At 44.5% G+C, this 19,729-nt stretch overlaps 1 protein-coding gene across 1 annotated transcript in view; it reads right to left on the bottom strand.

Annotated features, from left to right (window-relative positions):
- Positions 1-4,922: 4,922 nt before the first annotated feature.
- The window catches only part of LOC311235895 (corticotropin-releasing factor-binding protein-like), a gene marked incomplete at its 3' end in the record, with an annotated part of 29,906 nt that continues 15,099 nt past the window's right edge, over positions 4,923-19,729 (bottom strand). The window contains exons 4-7 of the mRNA XM_084323417.1: positions 12,065-12,275; positions 10,367-10,521; positions 7,757-7,868; positions 4,923-5,077 (exon numbers count right to left, since the gene is read on the bottom strand). Of these exons, the coding sequence (XP_084179543.1) occupies positions 4,923-5,077; positions 7,757-7,868; positions 10,367-10,521; positions 12,065-12,275 (633 nt within the window). The remainder of the gene's footprint in view (positions 5,078-7,756; positions 7,869-10,366; positions 10,522-12,064; positions 12,276-19,729) is intronic.

The raw sequence follows: 19,729 nt of genomic DNA, 5'->3' as shown, positions 1-19,729 counted from the left end.
ATTTCTCTGTCTGTCACCCCTACATTAAAATTCACTAAAGCACAGCTAATTCAGCACAGGGTTGCATCGCATCCACAAAGTCTAAAGTGGCAAACTCACTTATGGTCCATACTCTGCTATGAATACAGTATTGAGTGTTCATGACATCCGCACCCAGTGCTGCATACAAATAATCTGACTTTATCCCTTTCGATTGGGTCAGAGTTGTTTTTGTGTCTTTAATGAAGGCAAAAAAAAAAAAAAAAGGGGGACATCCGCTGTTTTAATTGAATCATCATGGCTGAACTGGTTTGAGAATAATTTCTCGTAAGGAGAAGATCAAACGCAAGCCACAGTTAAGAGGGGTGTCAGGGAGAATAAGAGTACTGAGGCTTGTGGGATAATCCCATTAAGAGCACCACATTTATTTCATGCAGTAGACTGAGGATCCAGAGGCGAGAGAGCACCCAGAGACAAACTGTACACAAAGGAACTTTGCCACCAACTGACTTTTCTTCAAATTCAAAACAGCAAAGTCAGCCTTTGCAAACAGTACAGATTGAAATAAACATTTTACAGCAACAAACACAAGTACAAATGTAATGTACACCTAAGTTTGGCTGCATTGTACAGTCAGTTATTTCATCAAAGGCTCTGACATACATTTCGGACTGACTTTATTTATTTTCAATCCGGTGAATTACTGAAAAACAGAGAGGCATACGACGACAGAGGGTGGTTTTCCTTACGGTATATAAACCTCTTTATATGTGCAATGCATCATTCATCTCTGTGTATTGTATGGATTCTTATTGGATATGTATTGTACTATGTGTTATTGGGTTTTTCTTTTTACTGTGTTTATTATGCCTCACTGCAAGCGTTCCCCTTGTGACAATACATATCTGAACTGAATTGAACTGAGGATGCAGTTTGGAGAGGGGTCATGTCTAGAATAGGCGGCATGAGAGGTTTAGGAACATTATGCTATTTTCCCCACCTCCTCACTAGCTGTTTGAATACATTCAGCCGCTATACAACCTAATTCAGATTTTGTTTCTGTAACCGATTGGATTGAATTAAATAAGGAAAATACATGTGTCACTTTGATTGCCAAGACCATGTTGTGATATATTAGGACACATGCACACACACATACCATTAAACCTTATTTCTGTGTGTGTGTGTGTGTGTGTGTGTGTGTGTGTGTGTGTGTGTGTGTGTGTGTGTGTGTGTGTGTGTGTGTGTGTGTGTGTGTGTATATTTGATTAAAGGATATACAGTACATCAGTGATTTCCTCTCTGGCTATATCACCCATGTAAATGGTAAATGGTGCATTTATCTAGTGCTTTTATCCAAAACGCTTTACAATTTGTTCCTCGCATTTTACCCATTCACTCACACATTCACACACAAAGGGCGGAGGCGACCATGCAAGGTGCCAACCTGCTCACCGGGAACAATTAGGGGTTAAGTGTCTCGCTCAAGGACACTTCGACACGCTGCCTGGGAGGAGCGGGAATCGAACCGGGAACCTCTAGATTACCAGACGACTGCTCTACCTCCTGAGCCCACTGTCGCCCCCATGATCGATCTAAACATGGACATTATGTTTTGCATCATCTTCCATCGCTGGTTCCCGGCTGTATATGTCTGCCATGATGAATCAAATCTGACTTGAAAATGTTGAGCTGTTGGACCATTTCAAAAACTTTGGGGTAAGTGTTTGACAAATAAGTGTACCAGATTTGATGTTTAGGTAAGATAAAATGCCATTGCTTGGGAGTTGGGAGATCAAAAGTTCAAAGTGATATGAAGCAAAGCGTGGCGGTACATACAGTATACACAGCGGTGCAGTCGTAATATGGGCGGAGGCCAAACGGTATCCTATTATTATGCAAAGTCTAGGCACGTATCACCTAGACTTTGCATAATAATAGGATGCGCGCACTTCGAAGCCCAAACGCCGTTTGACCGCGGTTGCCCAGCACTGCACCACTGAGTATACAGCCGGGAGCCAGCAAAGTCTTCCAGATCCTTGGTTTAATATGCATCCTAATGGCGCTTTTCCACTGCATGGTACCTACTTGACTCGACACTACACTACTCTGCCTTTTCGGTTTTCCATTGTCGAAATTTGCGGATGGTACCTGGTACCGGGTACCTTTTTTACTACCTGCTCTGTCGAGGTTCCAAGCGGGTAGAACAGGGACTAAAAAGTGACCTGAAACACTGATTGGTCAGAAGAGAGAATCATCACTACGTCATCATTGCGCTAGACGGGCGGCGTCCTGCACAAAAACTCAAACCCGCCATCTTTAAATAGCCTCGCGACTACTAAACATTAGCATTGGCATTATTTGTTTGCAGTGAGAACAAAGTGCAATAAACAAAAAAAGTGTGTTTTTTGGCTCATCTAATAAGGCACTGGTTTCATAGCTGCATAGCTAGCTTCGAAATCCTCTATTCTCTGTGTGTGTCATGTTGAAGATGACGTCACAGCGCCCTCGCTATGACACCAGCTATACTGACGGGGGGTACTACCTGCATTGGTAAACGAACGTTTGATGAAGTACCAGGTACCAAAAGCGAGTAGAGTCGAGTCGAGTAGGTACCATGCAGTGGAAAAGTGGCATTAGTGTTTGTATGTGTGTATATGTATATGCAAGCGTAAGCTTTTGTGTAGTTTGTGTGTATATCCTGGATTTGTATATTACTGTCCAGTGTATTTAAATTGTTCTCACCATGGAATTATTTTTTTATTTTTTTTATTATCTTTTCCCCCCTTCTTTTTCCGTTTTTCTCCCCTCCCAATGTTAGTCGTTATGCCAATTCCCAATCCCCTTCCTGGTCGCGTGAATATTAAAGGCAACCAACTTGTGTTCAGCTTTTCTCTGATTGGCCACGACCCCACGCCGCTAGCTCGCCCCCTTTTGCCGCGAGCGCGGCAGGAACCTTCAAGTTCCCTGGTGCAAAATAAATCTGGTAGTTCGTTTATGACGTTAATTAATAATAAACACTGTTAGGACTATCTGACTCTTAATAATAAACACTGTTAGGACTATCTGACTCTTACTAATAAACACTGTTAGGACTATCTGACTCTTAATAATAAACACTGTTAGGACTATCTCGATTCACGCGTCACTACTGTAACTAGAAACTGTACATTGTAACGTTATATAATGTTGTTTCGTGTCACGCGTCACTGTACATCAGTGGAGGCTGACGCCTGACTGATTAACTAGAAACTGTACGCTGTAACGTTATATGTTATTTCGCGTTTCTAACGTCAGTCACTGTACATCAGTGTGGAGGCTGACACCTGACTGATTAACTAGAAACTGTACGCTGTAACGTTATATGTTATTTCGCGTTTTTAACGTCATAAACCAACTACCAGATTCACTCGTCACTGTACATCAGTGGAGGCTGCTGAAGCGCCAGCGGGGCGATGCGGTGGTTTCTCCCCGGCTTCCGTGCGCCGCCGCCGGCCTGACTCGGTCCAGCTCCAGCAGCAGCGGCCGCCGTCCGTTGTAGAAGCCCTTTCAATGACAGAGCTCTCATATTTTGCGAATGTATAAACTATATCTTAAATTATGGCTATGTGTCTAATATGGCTGTCGCTTATCAATGACTTCGCGACAGCCATATTAGACACATAGCCATAATTTAAGATATAGTTTATGCATTCGCAAATATGAGAGCTCTGTCATTGAAGTGGGTGGTGGCAGCGTAACAGCGTTCACCCTGATGTAAAGTAGCAATTTTTATTGTTTTGTCATGACAAACCAATTACATAATCCAACATATGTGTAAAGAAACAACATATTCCAGTTAACGGTATATTTTTTTAATGATTCATTACGGTATAAATTAGGTTAACTGGAGCTGCGTATTGCTGGCTCTCATATTTGCGAATACAACAGCGTTCACCCTGATGTAAACAAAACAAGTCATTGCGACGGCCAACGGAAGACGGCCGCTGCCGCAGACGGCGCAACTCTCTGCTGCGCGGCAGCACGGTCACGTGGCCGTGTGGCCAATCAGAGAAACGCTGAACGAAAGGCTGAACACAAGTTGGTTGCCTTTAATATTCACGCTTCCTGGTCGTTGCGCACTCTACCTACCGTCGGTCTGAGGGCGGAGACTATCACATGCTTCCTCCGACACATGTGTACCCAGCCCACCGCTTCTTTTCACCTGGCAGCACGGACTCTCACTGGGAGAGTGTAACGTGTGGAAGGTCACACTACCTCTCCCAGATCCTTCCCTTGCTGTGCAGGTGCCCCGACCGAACTGTAGGAGTCGCTGTTTGCAACGACCAGGACCCACCCTCGCCGGGTTTCCCACCCGCTAACACCACCAATTGTGTTAGTATGGACGGTCGGCCAACCCGGAAGCACCACAGCTGGATTCAATACCACTGTCTCTGTGGTGGTAGGCAGACACTTAGTCCGCTGCACTACCCGGCCTCCCTCCTCACCATGGAATTCTAATCAGCTGGAGCACTCTCAAGCACAAGTTAAATACAATGTACTTCCTAGACAATTCTCCATGGCATGAAAGTGTTACCACACCGCATAATCATAATAATCATAATATTATGTTTCCCGAGTGGGAACAGGGCGGAAAGGAATCCCAACCTGAACATGACATAAGTGCAAAATGGCGACTGTGTGAATCTGGTCAATTCAGAGAGAGAGAGAGAGAGAGAGAGAGAGAGAGAGAGAGAGAGAGAGAGAGAGAGAGAGAGAGAGAGAGAGAGAGAGAGAGAGAGAGAGAGAGAGAGAGAGAGAGAGAGAGAGGGAGAGAGAGAGAGAAATAAAAAGAGTGCTTTATAATGCAGATCAGATTTATTTCTAAAATGTAAACACATTACTCATAATTCTATTTACAGAAGGATGGATTACTAGATATTTTGTGTGTCTGTGTGTGTAGCTTATTCCATAGTGCAGTAGTTGTTCAGGCTGTTCTCTCCCGGGTCGGGCAGCTCGCTGAGCTCCAGCAGGCGATACTGGAAGGACACCTGGTTGATAAAGCTCCCGCTGGACACCAGCCTCACCACTGAGTTATCACAGCCAATCTTCGCCTGGGCTATGAAGACAGACGGACACAGACATATTTAACGCTGCATTTTACATTTTCAAAACCTCTTATGACCACCTGCGATCCAAAGGTCTTCTCAAGTCATGGTGTTATAGAGAAAAACACGGTATGATCTCAGCCGCTGCTCTAGTTATACATTACGTATCAGCCCTTGACAACAGAAAACATTGTGCTGCGGGTCTGTAGGCCTCACTCACAGAGCAGCAAGTCTCCAAAATGTGGATAATTCTGTTAAAACTCTATAGGGTCCCCTGCTGTTCTCGTCATAAATCGATCAATACAGACTGTTTTAATTAATGGTGTGTTTCTTTTTCAAATGTAGCCAAGAGTAAAGACCCTAACCATATCAAAACAGCAGTCAAAGTGTATATTTTCAGCACTACGTTTGTTTACAGATGATTTAATAAAAAAAATAATTATAATACTGAATAATGTGAATTCTCTGTGCATTGCATCGTAAAAATGTGGGGAAATGACTAAATCCAGATTTAACACTGCCATTGGAAAGAGGAGATTTGGCCCTATCCATAGATGTATGACCTGGCCATAATAAGGTCATATTCTACAGTATATTATATATTCAACAGATTATAATTCAGTACTGTATCTACAAATCCTTCTGTTTAATCATCTTCCCTTTATTCATTTGCTTAGATTTTTTTGTACACTTGATCTAAAGAAGGTGAGCTCAGTCAGCAAAATCTGAACACCCGCACTTTTAGCATTGTGTTATTCACTGTCAAAGATGCAAAGAAAATTCTCCTTTGTTTCATTATGATTTACTCAAGCATAGTAACAGACACAATATTTCTGACACTGGGAATACATTCCCTTTGGTCCATAGATGTTCCTCAGTGTTTCCCACAAGATTTCCAGGGGGGTTCCTCTAGGGGGGTCCGGGGGCATGCCCCCCCGTAACTTTTTTTGGTGTACATTTTAAAGTTAAATGCATCAATCTGGTGCACTTTGAGAGCAAAATAAAGAGGCTAGATCTATGATGAACTTTGTGCTCAAAACACAAAATCGATTAGACTAGTGCTTCCCAATCCTCTCCTCGAAGCACCCCAGCCGTTCAATGTATTTGTTCAATTCCACCACCAGCACACCTGATTCAACTTAACTAGCCCTTTATTAGTTGAATCAAGGTGTGCTGGTGGTGGAATTGAACAAATACATGGAACGGCTGGGGTGTCTCGTGGAGAGGTTTGGGAACCACTGGACTAGAGCATACATTTGAGCCATCAAAGAAATTAAGCAAAAGTGGTTACCTGTGTTGAACTGGTTTATTTTTTAGAAAATATAAAAATATAGTGGATTACTATTACGACTACTACCACTGCCAATACTACTGATACATCCATATTTGCACAAACTTTTTTTTTTGTGTTTTATTTTTTTTATTATTTTTTAAACATAATTAAATTAAATTATATATACAAGCATTAATTAACAGTACACATCCAATAAAATCACCATTTGAATAAATGTAGTATACAAGATATACACCTAATACTTGCTATCTAATACCCTACATACATATGCTCTCGCTCGCTCCCTCCCCCCCCCCCCGGACCCCCACTTGGATAATCCATCCATTATCATTCGCTCCTAACCAGGCACTACAATTCATATGCTAGCTTTTATTCTCTCCACCAATTCTAACCACATTGCAATTTTGGTTTCACTGACACCTAAAATTCTTGCTGTAAATATTTCTAGATAAATCACATCGAGATATGTAAGAACCCAAACCTTCAGACACATTTTTTCCGGTTGAAACCATCGTGATGATATCAGCTTTTTAGCCGCTGTGATACCAGATAAAACTAATCTCTTTAGCTGTATAGGGACTGCAAACTCAAAAACATCATTCAACAGCAATACAGAGGGGTGTACAGGTATATTCAGAATTAAGAAATTTGATAATTGCTGGGATACTTCTTTCCAGAATATCTTAACTGGAGGGCAATCCCAGTACATGTGCATAAATGTACCCTCATCCCCATTTGTACATAAGGAGCATCTGGAGTCTGGTTTAAGTCCCATTCTGTTATCTTATAGGAGTCAGGTATGTCCTATGAATATAGTTAAGATTAATTTGTTGATGGTCCGGGTTACGTGACGCAATTCAAACGTTTGCCCAGACTTCTTGCCAATCAAAATTTATTTCCAGGTCTGGTATATCCCTCCTCCTGACTGAGTCTAGGGGGAGGATTCCATACGAGGACGTTAGTAATTGATGATAAAAATCAGATACAAAACCTCTCGATGTCTCTCTTTCATAGAAGAATTTGTGGTATCTGTGGTGTTCAATTGGTATCCTTAATGGGACTACCAATAACTGTGCGTAAAAATAATGTGTGGAACTGGTGAGATTAAATTTGTTATGTATGTCTTTAAAAAAAACGTTTGTTGAAAACATCTCCTAATGTGTGTATGCCCTGTTTTTCCCATTTAGGGTATCGTATAGGTCGTTTTCCAATCAGGAGTGCATTGTTATTGAATAGGGGAGTATGACAATGCCATTTATGTAGGTTAGAATATTTTTTTTTGTGTTTCACGCCATATCCGGATCGCATGAGTAATTATGGGGCCAAATTTCAATATTGGCAAACTTTATATTTAAAAAAAAAAGTAAAAAAAGAAGAAAAAAAAATCTAGACTCACCCAGGCCATTTAGAGAGAAACACAGTTCAGCTACAGGGAACATCTTGGAGGTGTCAACCCCATTCCCCCCTAGCAGCTCCACATAGTCCCCCGCACAGCCAGACAGCTGCCTCTGTAAGAAGAATCAGTGGGACAAATGATAAACTACAGTAGATCAACAAAATATTTAACAGGAAAATGTTTAGTTTCTATATGCTCTGCCGTGGAACTAGACAAGGATGCCCTCCTTCTCGCCTCCTCTTAGTCATTTCTTATTGAACCTCTGGCTTTGGCTGCCTAGGCAGCCAATAGGCAGTCTCTATTATTAGTACCATCATGGGCTCTATTCAATATAAGATTAGTCTATATACAGATGACGGTAACACTTTATAATAACACTCAGTTATAAGACCTTTATAAGGTATTTGTAGATAATGAACTAATCATGAACAAACCATTTATATAAATTCATAAATTATTATTAATTCAATCATTTATAACTATATTTGTATAACATTTACAAATTAGTTAGACATTATTTATAACTCGTTATCAACATTGTTTGTACTTGATTTGTTCATCCTTAAATAATGTTGTTTAATTAATGTGTAGTAACACATTTGTAGATACTTTGAAAAATGGATATGAAAAAACAACTAAACCTCCATTTATTTGTTCATGTTCAACAAATTATTTGTAAAACGTTTAACATGTCAAGTCAAGTCAAGTAATTTATTTATAAAGCACGTTTAAAAACTCAAGAGCCAACCAAAGTGCCGTACAATCAAAGCATAAAATCAATGTCCTAATATAAAATACACAAATACAAAAATACAAAAAATGCACAACAGGACAAGACGGTACATTCAGAGAATAGGACAACGGTAGGGCAACAAGCGGATAGGGAAGCACAAAGTACAGTATAGCACACAGGGGACAGAGGAGCACAGAGTACAGTATAGCACACAGGGGACAGAGGAGCACAGAGTACAGTATAGAACACAGGGGACAGAGGAGCACAGAGTACAGTATAGCACACAGGGGACAGAGGAGCACAGAGTACAGTATAGCACACAGGGGACAGATGAGCACAAAGTACAGTATAGAACACAGGGGACAGAGGAGCACAAAGTACAGTATAGCACACAGGGGACAGAGGAGCAAAGCGTACAGTATAGCACACAGGGGACAGAGGAGCACAAAGTACAGTATAGCACACAGGGGACAGAGGAGCACAGAGTACAGTATAGCACACAGGGGACAGAGGAGCACAGAGTACAGTATAGCACACAGGGGACAGAGGAGCACAGAGTACAGTATAGCACACAGGGGACAGAGGAGCACAGAGTACAGTATAGCACACAGGGGACAGAGGAGCACAAAGTACAGTATAGCACACAGGGGACAGAGGAGCACAAAGTACAGTATAGCACACAGGGGACAGAGGAGCACAGAGTACAGTATAGCACACAGGGGACAGAGGAGCACAAAGTACAGTATAGCACACAGGGGACAGAGGAGCACAGAGTACAGTATAGCACACAGGGGACATAGGAGCACAGAGTACAGTATAGAACACAGGGGACAGAGGAGCACAAAGTACAGTATAGCACACAGGGGACAGAGGAGCACAGAGTACAGTATAGAACACAGGGGACAGAGGAGCACAGCGTACAGTATAGCACACAGGGGACAGAGGAGCACAGCGTACAGTATAGCACACAGGGGACAGAGGAGCACAGCGTACAGTATAGCACACAGGGGACAGAGGAGCACAGCGTACAGTATAGCACACAGGGGACAGAGGAGCACAAGGTACAGTATAGCACACAGGGGGCAGAGGAGCACAGAGTACAGTATAGAACACAGGGGACAGAGGAGCACAAAGTACAGTATAGCACACAGGGGACAGAGGAGCACAAAGTACAGTATAGCACACAGGGGACAGAGGAGCACAAGAAGAGATACAAGAGGGAGGGGGCAGGATACAATTGCATGGGAGTGTGTGAGTTAGGGTGTGTGAGAAACAGGGTTAATTAAAGGCTAGGGAATAAAAGTGGGTTTTTAGACGGGCCTTAAATGTCTCCAGCGAGGGGGGCAGATCGGATCACCAGGGGTAGCTGGTTCCACAGTTGGGGGCCACGGCCTTGAAGGAGCGATCGCCTCTCTTTTTTAGTCTGGTGCGGGGGGGGGGGGGGGGGGGGGGGGGGGGACCAGCTAAGCCTGGTTGGAGGATCTTAGTGACCTGGGTGCTGTGTAGGGGGTGATGAGCTCGGTGATGTATAGGGGTGCTGCACCCGATAGTGCCTTAAAGGTGAGGAGGAGGATTTTGAAGTCTATTCTAAGTGGGACTGGGAGCCAGTGTAGGGACTCGGGAGGCTAGGACTGGTGTGATGTGCTCTCTCTTTCTGGTGCCAGTAAGGAACCTAGCTGCAGAGTGCTGGACCATTTTGAAGCGGGACATGGCTGCCTGACTGATGCCGGTGTAGAGGGCATTGCAGTAGTCAAGGCGTGAAGTGATGAATGCATTAACTACTGTTTCCAGGTCGACGGGTGAAAGGATTGGTTTTATTTTAGTGATGTTGCGGAGTTGGAAAAAGCAAGACTTGACTATGGCATTTAGAGTCTCACCTGTGGGCTGAACTCGTTGCTCCTGGCCTGCCCCAGGCTCAGTTCGGTCAGCTGTACCTCCACAGGGTAGATGACGGAGAAGCTGCAGTTCCTGTGTTGGTGAGGCATCACCATGGTGAAGCTTCCCACTGGACTCTGGGACATGATGTTACAGGCTGCAGTCACACACACACACACACACACACACACACACACACACACACACACACACACACACACACACACACACACACACACACACACACACACACACACACACACACACACACACACACACACACAGAAGACTGTATGCGTAAGCTCACTAAGTTAGTTATAGAGGGAATCAACCCAAAAATATTCTGTGATCTCTCAGCCAAACTTTTATTGGAATGATCATAGGGACCTAAAAAGATCTAACAATGATAACGATCCATGGGCTTGTTGTTGTTGTTGTTGTTGTTGTTGTGATGTAACGAGGTCTTGGACTCACGGAATGGGTTGTGTATCTTCTTGTGTACACACACACACACACACACACACACACACACACACACACACACACACACACACACACACACACACACACACACACACACACACACACACACACACACACACACACACACACACACACACACACACACACACACACACACACACACACACACACACACACACACACACATCAAATAAGACACATCAAATAAGATAAGTCTCAAATGACACGCTTTCCTTTCATCAGAAAAAAGCCAAGATTGATTACCTCAGGCTCACAAATTGGACTTAATCAGAGTTGACTGCTGGGAGGAAAGGCATGACATAAGAACACTATGAATAGACATCTACACTTTTATGAATAAAAAGAACGGCAACTGTGTGTGCATGTCTCCTCAACAGACAACTGCTTGATATTGATATGTAATCTGTGCATATTGTTCTGTTTCTTGTATGTAGTTTATTTAATTTGTAGGCTATGTATTTAATGTGTTTAGAGCACAAGTAATGGGGGTTGTGCCAGGGTTGTGCCAAGGCTACTCTGGTACACAACAGATGATCAAAGGGATGTGTCTGTTGGCCAAGCACCTAATGCATGCCGAATAAAGACTTCTAAAAAAGTCCTGCATTATTATTATAATGGAACATTCATGACGTACAAATGGACCTGGGATTTATTACCTGGGTGCTATAGTACCAAAAGACCGCAGAGTTGATAGCTTTTCATTCTTTTTTTGTCATTGTTTGTTTCTCTCACTGTCTTTGTCTTATGGCTGTGATTGTTGTTTTTCTGAGACGAGGTTAGCATTTGCCTCCCACAAGCAGTCAGGAAACAGGTGCCTCTTACTCTCTCTTTACGATTTGATTAACGCCTGATCAAACACAGACCCTGAGGAACTTAATCAACGACACACACACACACACGCACACACACATGCACACGCACACGCACACACACACACACACACACACACACACACACACACACACACACACACACACACACACACACACACACACACACACACACAGAAGACTGTATGCGTAAGCTCACTAAGTTAGTTATAGAGGGAATCAACCCAAAAATATTCTGTGATCTCTCAGCCAAACTTTTATTGGAATGATCATAGGGACCTAAAAAGATCTAACAATGATAACGATCCATGGGCTTGTTGTTGTTGTTGTTGTTGTTGTTGTGATGTAACGAGGTCTTGGACTCACGGAATGGGTTGTGTATCTTCTTGACGGTGAGAGTGAAACCACCACTGGGGCTGTGGATGCGGAAGAAAACCATAGCCACGTTTTGGGAGGAGCGTCTGGAGCCGCCTGGAGCTCGGGAGGAGCAGTAGTCTGTGTAGCGCTGGTGCGCAGGGAGCGGGTGGTCCTGGCTGCTGGGGAACTTCTCCCCCTTCAGGATCCAGCCGTCGAATATCTGCCGGAGGAAGACACATGAGTCACCTCAGAGTCACAGCTAGGACTGTCGGTAGGGCTGTGAGACCTGGGAGTCCAAGACCAAGTCCAAGCCCAGTCGAGCTGATGTTAAGACCCAGTCCAAATGGGGATTGAAACCAAGTCATAACCGAGTCTGGAACAAGCCCTATTCTAGACCAAAATACAGCCATGCAGAGACAGGATCTAAGTACTACAGTCATACAGAGACAGGACATAAGTACTACAGTCATACAGAGACAGGACAGGACCTAAGTACTACAGTCATACAGAGACAGGACATAAGTACTACAGTCATACAGAGACAGGACAGGACCTAAGTACTACAGTCATACAGAGACAGGACATAAGTACTACAGTCATACAGAGACAGGATCTAAGTACTACAGTCATACAGAGACAGGACATAAGTACTACAGTCATACAGAGACATGATCTAAGTACTACAGTCATATAGAGACAGGATCTAAGTACTACAGTCATACAGAGACAGGACCTACGTACTACAGTCATACAGAGACAGGATCTAAGTACTACAGTCTTAAAGAGACAGGACATAAGTACTACAGTCATACAGAGACAGGATCTAAGTACTACAGTCATATAGAGACAGGATCTAAGTACTACAGTCATACAGAGACAGGATCTAAGTACTACAGTCATACAGAGACAGGACAGGACCTAAGTACTACAGTCATACAGAGACAGGATCTAAGTACTACAGTCATGCAGAGACAGGATCTAAGTACTACAGTCATACAGAGACAGGACCTAAGTACTACAGTCATACAGAGACAGGACCTAAGTACCTAAGTACTACAGTCATACAGAGACAGGATCTAAGTACTACAGTCATACAGAGACAGGACCTCAGTACTACAGTCATACAGAGACAGGACCTAAGTACTACAGTCATACAGAGATAGGACCTAAGTACTACAGTCATACAGAGACAGGATCTAAGTACTACAGTCATACAGAGACAGGATCTAAGTACTACAGCCAGACAGAGACAGGACCTAAGTACTACAGTCATACAGAGACAGGATCTAAGTACTACAGTCATACAGAGACAGGACCTAAGTACTACAGTCATACAGAGACAGGACCTAAGTACTACAGTCATACAGAGACAGGATCTAAGTACTACAGTCATACAGAGACAGGACCTCAGTACTACAGTCATACAGAGATAGGACCTAAGTACTACAGTCATACAGAGACAGGATCTAAGTACTACAGTCATACAGAGACAGGACCTAAGTACTACAGTCATACAGAGACAGGATCTAAGTACTACAGCCAGACAGAGACAGGACCTAAGTACTACAGTCATACAGAGATAGGACCTAAGTACTACAGTCATACAGAGACAGGATCTAAGTACTACAACCAGACAGAGACAGGACCTAAGTACTACAGTCATACAGAGACAGGATCTAAGTACTACAGTCATACAGAGACAGGACCTAAGTACTACAGTCAGACAGAGACAGGACCAAAGTACTACAGTCATACAGAGACAGGATCTAAGTACTACAGTCATACAGAGACAGGACCTAAGTACTACAGTCATGCAGAGACAGGATCTAAGTACTACAGTCATACAGAGACAGGACCTAAGTACTACAGTCATACAGAGACAGGACCTAAGTACTACAGTCATACAGAGACAGGATCTAAGTACTACAGTCATACAGAGACAGGATCTAGGTACTACAGTCATACAGAGACAGGACAGGACCTAAGTACTACAGTCATACAGAGACAGGATCTAAGTACTACAGTCATGCAGAGACAGGATCTAAGTACTACAGTCATACAGAGACAGGACCTAAGTACTACAGTCATACAGAGACAGGACCTAAGTACTACAGTCATACAGAGACAGGATCTAAGTACTACAGTCATACAGAGACAGGACCTCAGTACTACAGTCATACAGAGACAGGACCTAAGTACTACAGTCATACAGAGGTAGGACCTAAGTACTACAGTCATACAGAGACAGGATCTAAGTACTACAGTCATACAGAGACAGGATCTAAGTACTACAGCCAGACAGAGACAGGACCTAAGTACTACAGTCATACAGAGACAGGACCTAAGTACTACAGTCATACAGAGACGGGATCTAAGTACTACAGCCAGACAGAGACAGGACCTAAGTACTACAGTCATACAGAGACAGGACCTAAGTACTACAGTCATACAGAGACGGGATCTAAGTACTACAGTCATACAGAGACAGGATCTAAGTACTACAGTCATACAGAGACAGGACCTAAGTACTACAGTCATGCAGAGACAGGACCTAAGTACTACAGCCAGACAGAGAGAGGACCTAAGTACTACAGTCATACAGAGACAGGATCTAAGTACTACAGTCATACAGAGACAGGATCTAAGTACTACAGTCATACAGAGACAGGATCTAAGTACTACAGCCAGACAGAGACAGGACCTAAGTACTACAGCCAGACAGAGACAGGACCTAAGTACTACAACCAGACAGAGACAGGATCTAAGTACTACAGTCATACAGAGACAGGATCTAAGTACTACAACCAGACAGAGACAGGACCTAAGTACTACAGCCAGACAGAGACAGGACCTAAGTACTACAGCCAGACAGAGACAGGACCTAAGTACTACAACCAGACAGAGACAGGATCTAAGTACTACAGCCAGACAGAGACAGGATCTAAGTACTACAGTCATACAGAGACAGGACCTAAGTACTACAGCAGTCCTGACTGTCAGTGTTCATCATCCCATTTTCCACATGATTGGAAACATCATACAATTGCACTCATTTTACAGTAATCTGTTGTGATGTTTTGTTGCATCATGGTGCATGTTTAATGAAATGACAGAAACCCGGGCAACTGATACTGCAACACGCTGCTCTGTGGCACAACCTGCCCCACCATGACACGTGTATTTAATTTTGCTACCGTCTATGGCATTTTATTACACAACATCTTCTCTTTCAGGACAGCTGCTACCTTCCAGAGACTGACCTGAGCCGGACAGCTGCTACCTTCCAGAGACTGACCATGCCAGGACAGCTGCTACCTTCCAGAGACTGACCACGCCAGGACAGCTGCTACCTTCCAGAGACTGACCTGAGCCGGACAGCTGCTACCTTCCAGAGACTGACCACGCCAGGACAGCTGCTACCTTCCAGAGACTGACCACGCCAGGACAGCTGCTACCTTCCAGAGACTGACCTGAGCCGGACAGCTGCTACCTTCCAGAGACTGACCACGCCAGGACAGCTGCTACCTTCCAGAGACTGACCACGCCAGGACAGCTGCTACCTTCCAGGGACTGACCTGAGCTGGACAGCTGCTACCTTCCAGGGACTGACCTGAGCTGGACAGCTGCTACCTTCCAGAGACTGACCACGCCAGGACAGCTGCTACCTTCCAGGGACTGACCTGAGCCGGACAGCTGCTACCTTCCAGGGACTGACCTGAGCCGGACAGCTGCTACCTTCCAGGGACTGATCTCAGCAGGACTGCTGCTACCTTCCAGGGCCTGACCTCAGCAGGACAGCTGCTACCTTCCAGGGACTGATCTCAGCCTGACTGCTGCTACCTTCCAGGGACTGATCTCAGCCTGACTGCTGCTACCTTCCAGGGCCTGACCTCAGCAGGACTGGGCTGCACCACCACAGACCCACCAGAGCCACCAGACCCACATGGAGTTAGAGAGTGTTCATGTCCCCAGTCCCTCCCCCTGTCACCCCTGTCACTCATTCATACAGGCTGTCAAGATAAGATAAGATAATCCTTTATTGATCCCCTTGGGGAAATTCATGCATCATAGCAGCATGGGGGAGGTAAAATTATAGTACAGTAGACAAGTTAAAAGAAGCAGTGTAAAAAATATAATTAACTCTGAATATAAGGCAGTGTAATGAATGGTGCAGATGAGAAAATGTATGCCATATCAGTTATGTTATACATTACAATAAATATGGGCAGTACACACTTAGAATCTGAATATATACTATGAGTAAGTAAAGTATACAGTATACACAGGTTCAGTATATATCAAGTTTCTTTATTAGTTGTCATACAGAATACTTTTATATAAAATGCTTCTTTCTGTTTTGCTCCAGAGATTGTGCTAGATAAAAATAGATAAGTATAGATAAGATAAGTTAAATTTAGATTTAGTCATTTAGCTGACGCTTTTATCCAAAGCGACTTACAAGTTCTGTACGACAAGTCATCAGGAAGGGTACAACTCTATCAGCTGAGTAACAATGTTCATCAAAGTGTTGAGTGCTACAGTGTAGGTTAGTATATTAGGACAAGTGCATGACAGTAAGGTTAGTTAGGGTTAGAAAAAAGAAATATATATATTTTTTCAGATAATGAAGGTACCTGTCATGGGGCTATCCCATGCCCTATAAGTAGGGATGCACATGGGCCTTAAGTGGTTTGACCTGTTCCCACATGTGGTCATGCGGCCAAAAATGTAGTTTAGGCCTTCGGCCTAGTTTGTTTTGTTATGTTGTTTTGTAATACAGACACATTGGTTTAAAGCATAAAATGTTATGTAGAATTAAAGTACATGCATTTGTTGATAAATACCGTTTGTCTGTGCTCCCACTTGGTTCCTTGTAGGATCTCTGGCTGCCCAACCAGAACTGGGAGAGGCCAGGGCCTTTTCTGGAGGGGAGATTTGGAAGGAACCAAGTGTGGTAGAGTACAGGGGGGGGGGGGGGTTCATAATGAGAGGGGAATAGGTTTATGAAGAGCCCTAAACACTGTTTAGTGTGTGGTGATGATAGATATTGATTAATTGATTGTTTGTTTTTGGTTTGTCCCTGTAGGAGGAGCTTCCAGCATAAAGCCAGGGATGGAGGCTCTTCTCGGGGAGAAGTAATGACAGGCTTGGAAGCGAGACACAGCCGTACTAAGACCTAGTTCCCTTAGCCAAGGGCCTAGTTGTTTATATTTGTTAAAAGAAAGTTTAATCATTTTGAATTATTTTTGTATTTATGTTAAAATATGTTTTTTCCCGTTTTTTCCCACTGGGGAGCAAAAGAACAAATAGAATAAAAAACCAACCTCGGGTGATGGCAACCTGACTCTGACTGCATTTTTCCTTCGCTGGGCCGCCTCCTCACAATTGGTGTCAGAAGTAAAGAGGACTACAAGCTTCAGGGATGCCTCCCAAAAAGCAACAGCATCAGCAAGAGCCTGCAGAGGAGGGTGCCACAGGGGGAGCCTTCGAGGATGGCTTTCAATCGGCAAGTGGCCCCACTGCAGGTCCGGAGGCCAGCTTCGCCAGGTTGGTGCGGATGTTTGAGATGCATATGCAGTACCAGATGGATCGGGATAAAAGGCAGGAGAAAGAAGCAGAAATAAAAGAACAGGAGTTCAGTGCTATCAGCGACAAGGTCACCGAGCTTCAGTTGGACCTGGAGGCAACCAGGTCTGGTCCACCAACGGGACGAGCCAGTGGGGTCCCAGGCGGAGAACCCAGGATGGTGAGGTTAGAGGAATCCGATGACGTTGAAAAATGTTTGACCACTTTCGAGAGACTGGCAGCAGTGTATGGCTGGCCACGACAAGAGTGGGCTGTCCACCTCATTCCTTTGCTGACTGGTAAGGCCAGGAGTGCCTTTGTAGCTATGGACCCAGCTCATACCAGAGACTATGACATTTTGAAATCAGCAGTTTTGAAGAAGTATGAGATCAACAGTGACACTTATTACCAATGGTTCCGCTCCGACGACACACCACCAGATGAGGCCCCCCATGAGCTCTACACCCGCCTCAAGGACTTGTTCTGTAGATGGGTGGGTTATGGCACCTCCACCAAAGAGGGGATCATGGAGAAGCTGGTCCTCAAGCAGTACATCAAGGTGTTGTATCCAGAGGTTAAGACCTGGGTGAGGGAGCGCAACCCAGAAACGGGGGCGGAGGCTGCAGAGCTTGTGGAAACATATGTGACGGCACATGGAGGTCCAAGGGGCCACCGCTACGCTGGCACACTACACCAGGCCAGAGGTAAGTCTCAGGGTGTTGGGATGGGTGGTTCAGGTAGTTACTCTCCTAGGCAGCTCGGTTACAACCAGCCCAGTTCGAGCCAGACTAAGCAAAAGCCATTTGTAAGAGGATATGCCAGGAATAGGTCAGAGGTTGTATGTTACAACTGTGGTGAGGCAGGCCATATCAGTCCAGTTTGTCCCGTTAGAAAGCCAGAGATAGCAAGTCTGTGCTATGTACCTAGGCCAGCTCTAGGCGCCTCCCCTAAGGACAGTTCTGAGTCACAAGTCATGTCTGTCATGTTGAATGGCAGGCCCCTGTCAGCCTTATTAGACACGGGTTCCACACAGTCTCTGGTACAGGACAAGTATGTCCCCAGGGAGTTGTGGAGTGAGGAAAGAGTTAAAACTGTCTGTGTCCATGGGCATGAATCAGAAGTCCCCATAGCGGAGGTATATGTTGAGGTAAACAACCAGGCATATCTGGTGATGGTTGGAGTGGCCCCACAACTGCCCTACCCTATTTTGCTGGGGACAGATCTGCCTATTTTGCTAGACCTCATTCATGAGAGTAAAGGGAGATTATGTGGGGTAGTTACTAGGTCCAAGGCGAGAGAGCACACTAATACACCAGTCTCTGTGACACAACCACTGATTCAGCCAGACACAACAGACACAGAAATACCCACCACTATCAGGCCAGACTCCGATTCACCAGCTACCAATGCGGACACAGTGCAGCTGATGTCATTTTTTGGGGTAGAGGTAGGTGGAGTGCCAGGAGTCACATAAGAGGAGAGATGTGAGAAACGCAGGGAGCAAGTCAGAGGAATTGTGTTGCAGTCAGCTGACCAGCCAGATCAGGATATGGAGTTTCCAGGGCTGTTGGTAAAGGAGTTTTTTTCTGGGGATCTTGCCAGACAACAGAGAGGGGACCCCACTCTAATAGACTGCTTCAAAGAATCCAGTTCTAGTCCCCTTAGCAAGCGGTTTCTGCTGGACAATGGGTTGCTTTATAAACAGAGTGAATATGACAGGCAGCTCATACTGCCAAAGGCATGCAGGGAGGAAGTGCTGAGCCTAGGCCATACTATTCCTTGGGCGGGTCACCTAGCTTTTGAGAAAACCTTCCAGAGGATTTCAAAAAGGTTTTTCTGGCCAGGAATGTATAGCCAGGTCAAATATTACTGCAAGACATGTCCAGAGTGCCAGCTTACAGCAGAGAAAGCTACAGCCCCTGTACCCCTTATGCCACTCCCTGTGATAGGCACCCCTTTTGAGCGGATAGGGGTGGACATTGTTGGTCCATTAGAGAGGAGCCAGACAGGCAACCGGTTTATCCTTGTCATTTGTGACTATGCCACCAGATATCCAGAGGCCTTTCCATTGAGAGAAGTGACAGCCAAGCAAGTAGCTACAGCTATGCT

The sequence above is a fragment of the Notolepis coatsorum genome, assembly GCF_963971535.1.
Source record: "Notolepis coatsorum genome assembly, chromosome: 10".
Taxonomy (NCBI): domain Eukaryota; kingdom Metazoa; phylum Chordata; class Actinopteri; order Aulopiformes; family Paralepididae; genus Notolepis; species Notolepis coatsorum.
Note: the sequence above shows the minus strand (reverse complement) of the source record. Positions and strands in the feature narration are given on the sequence as shown.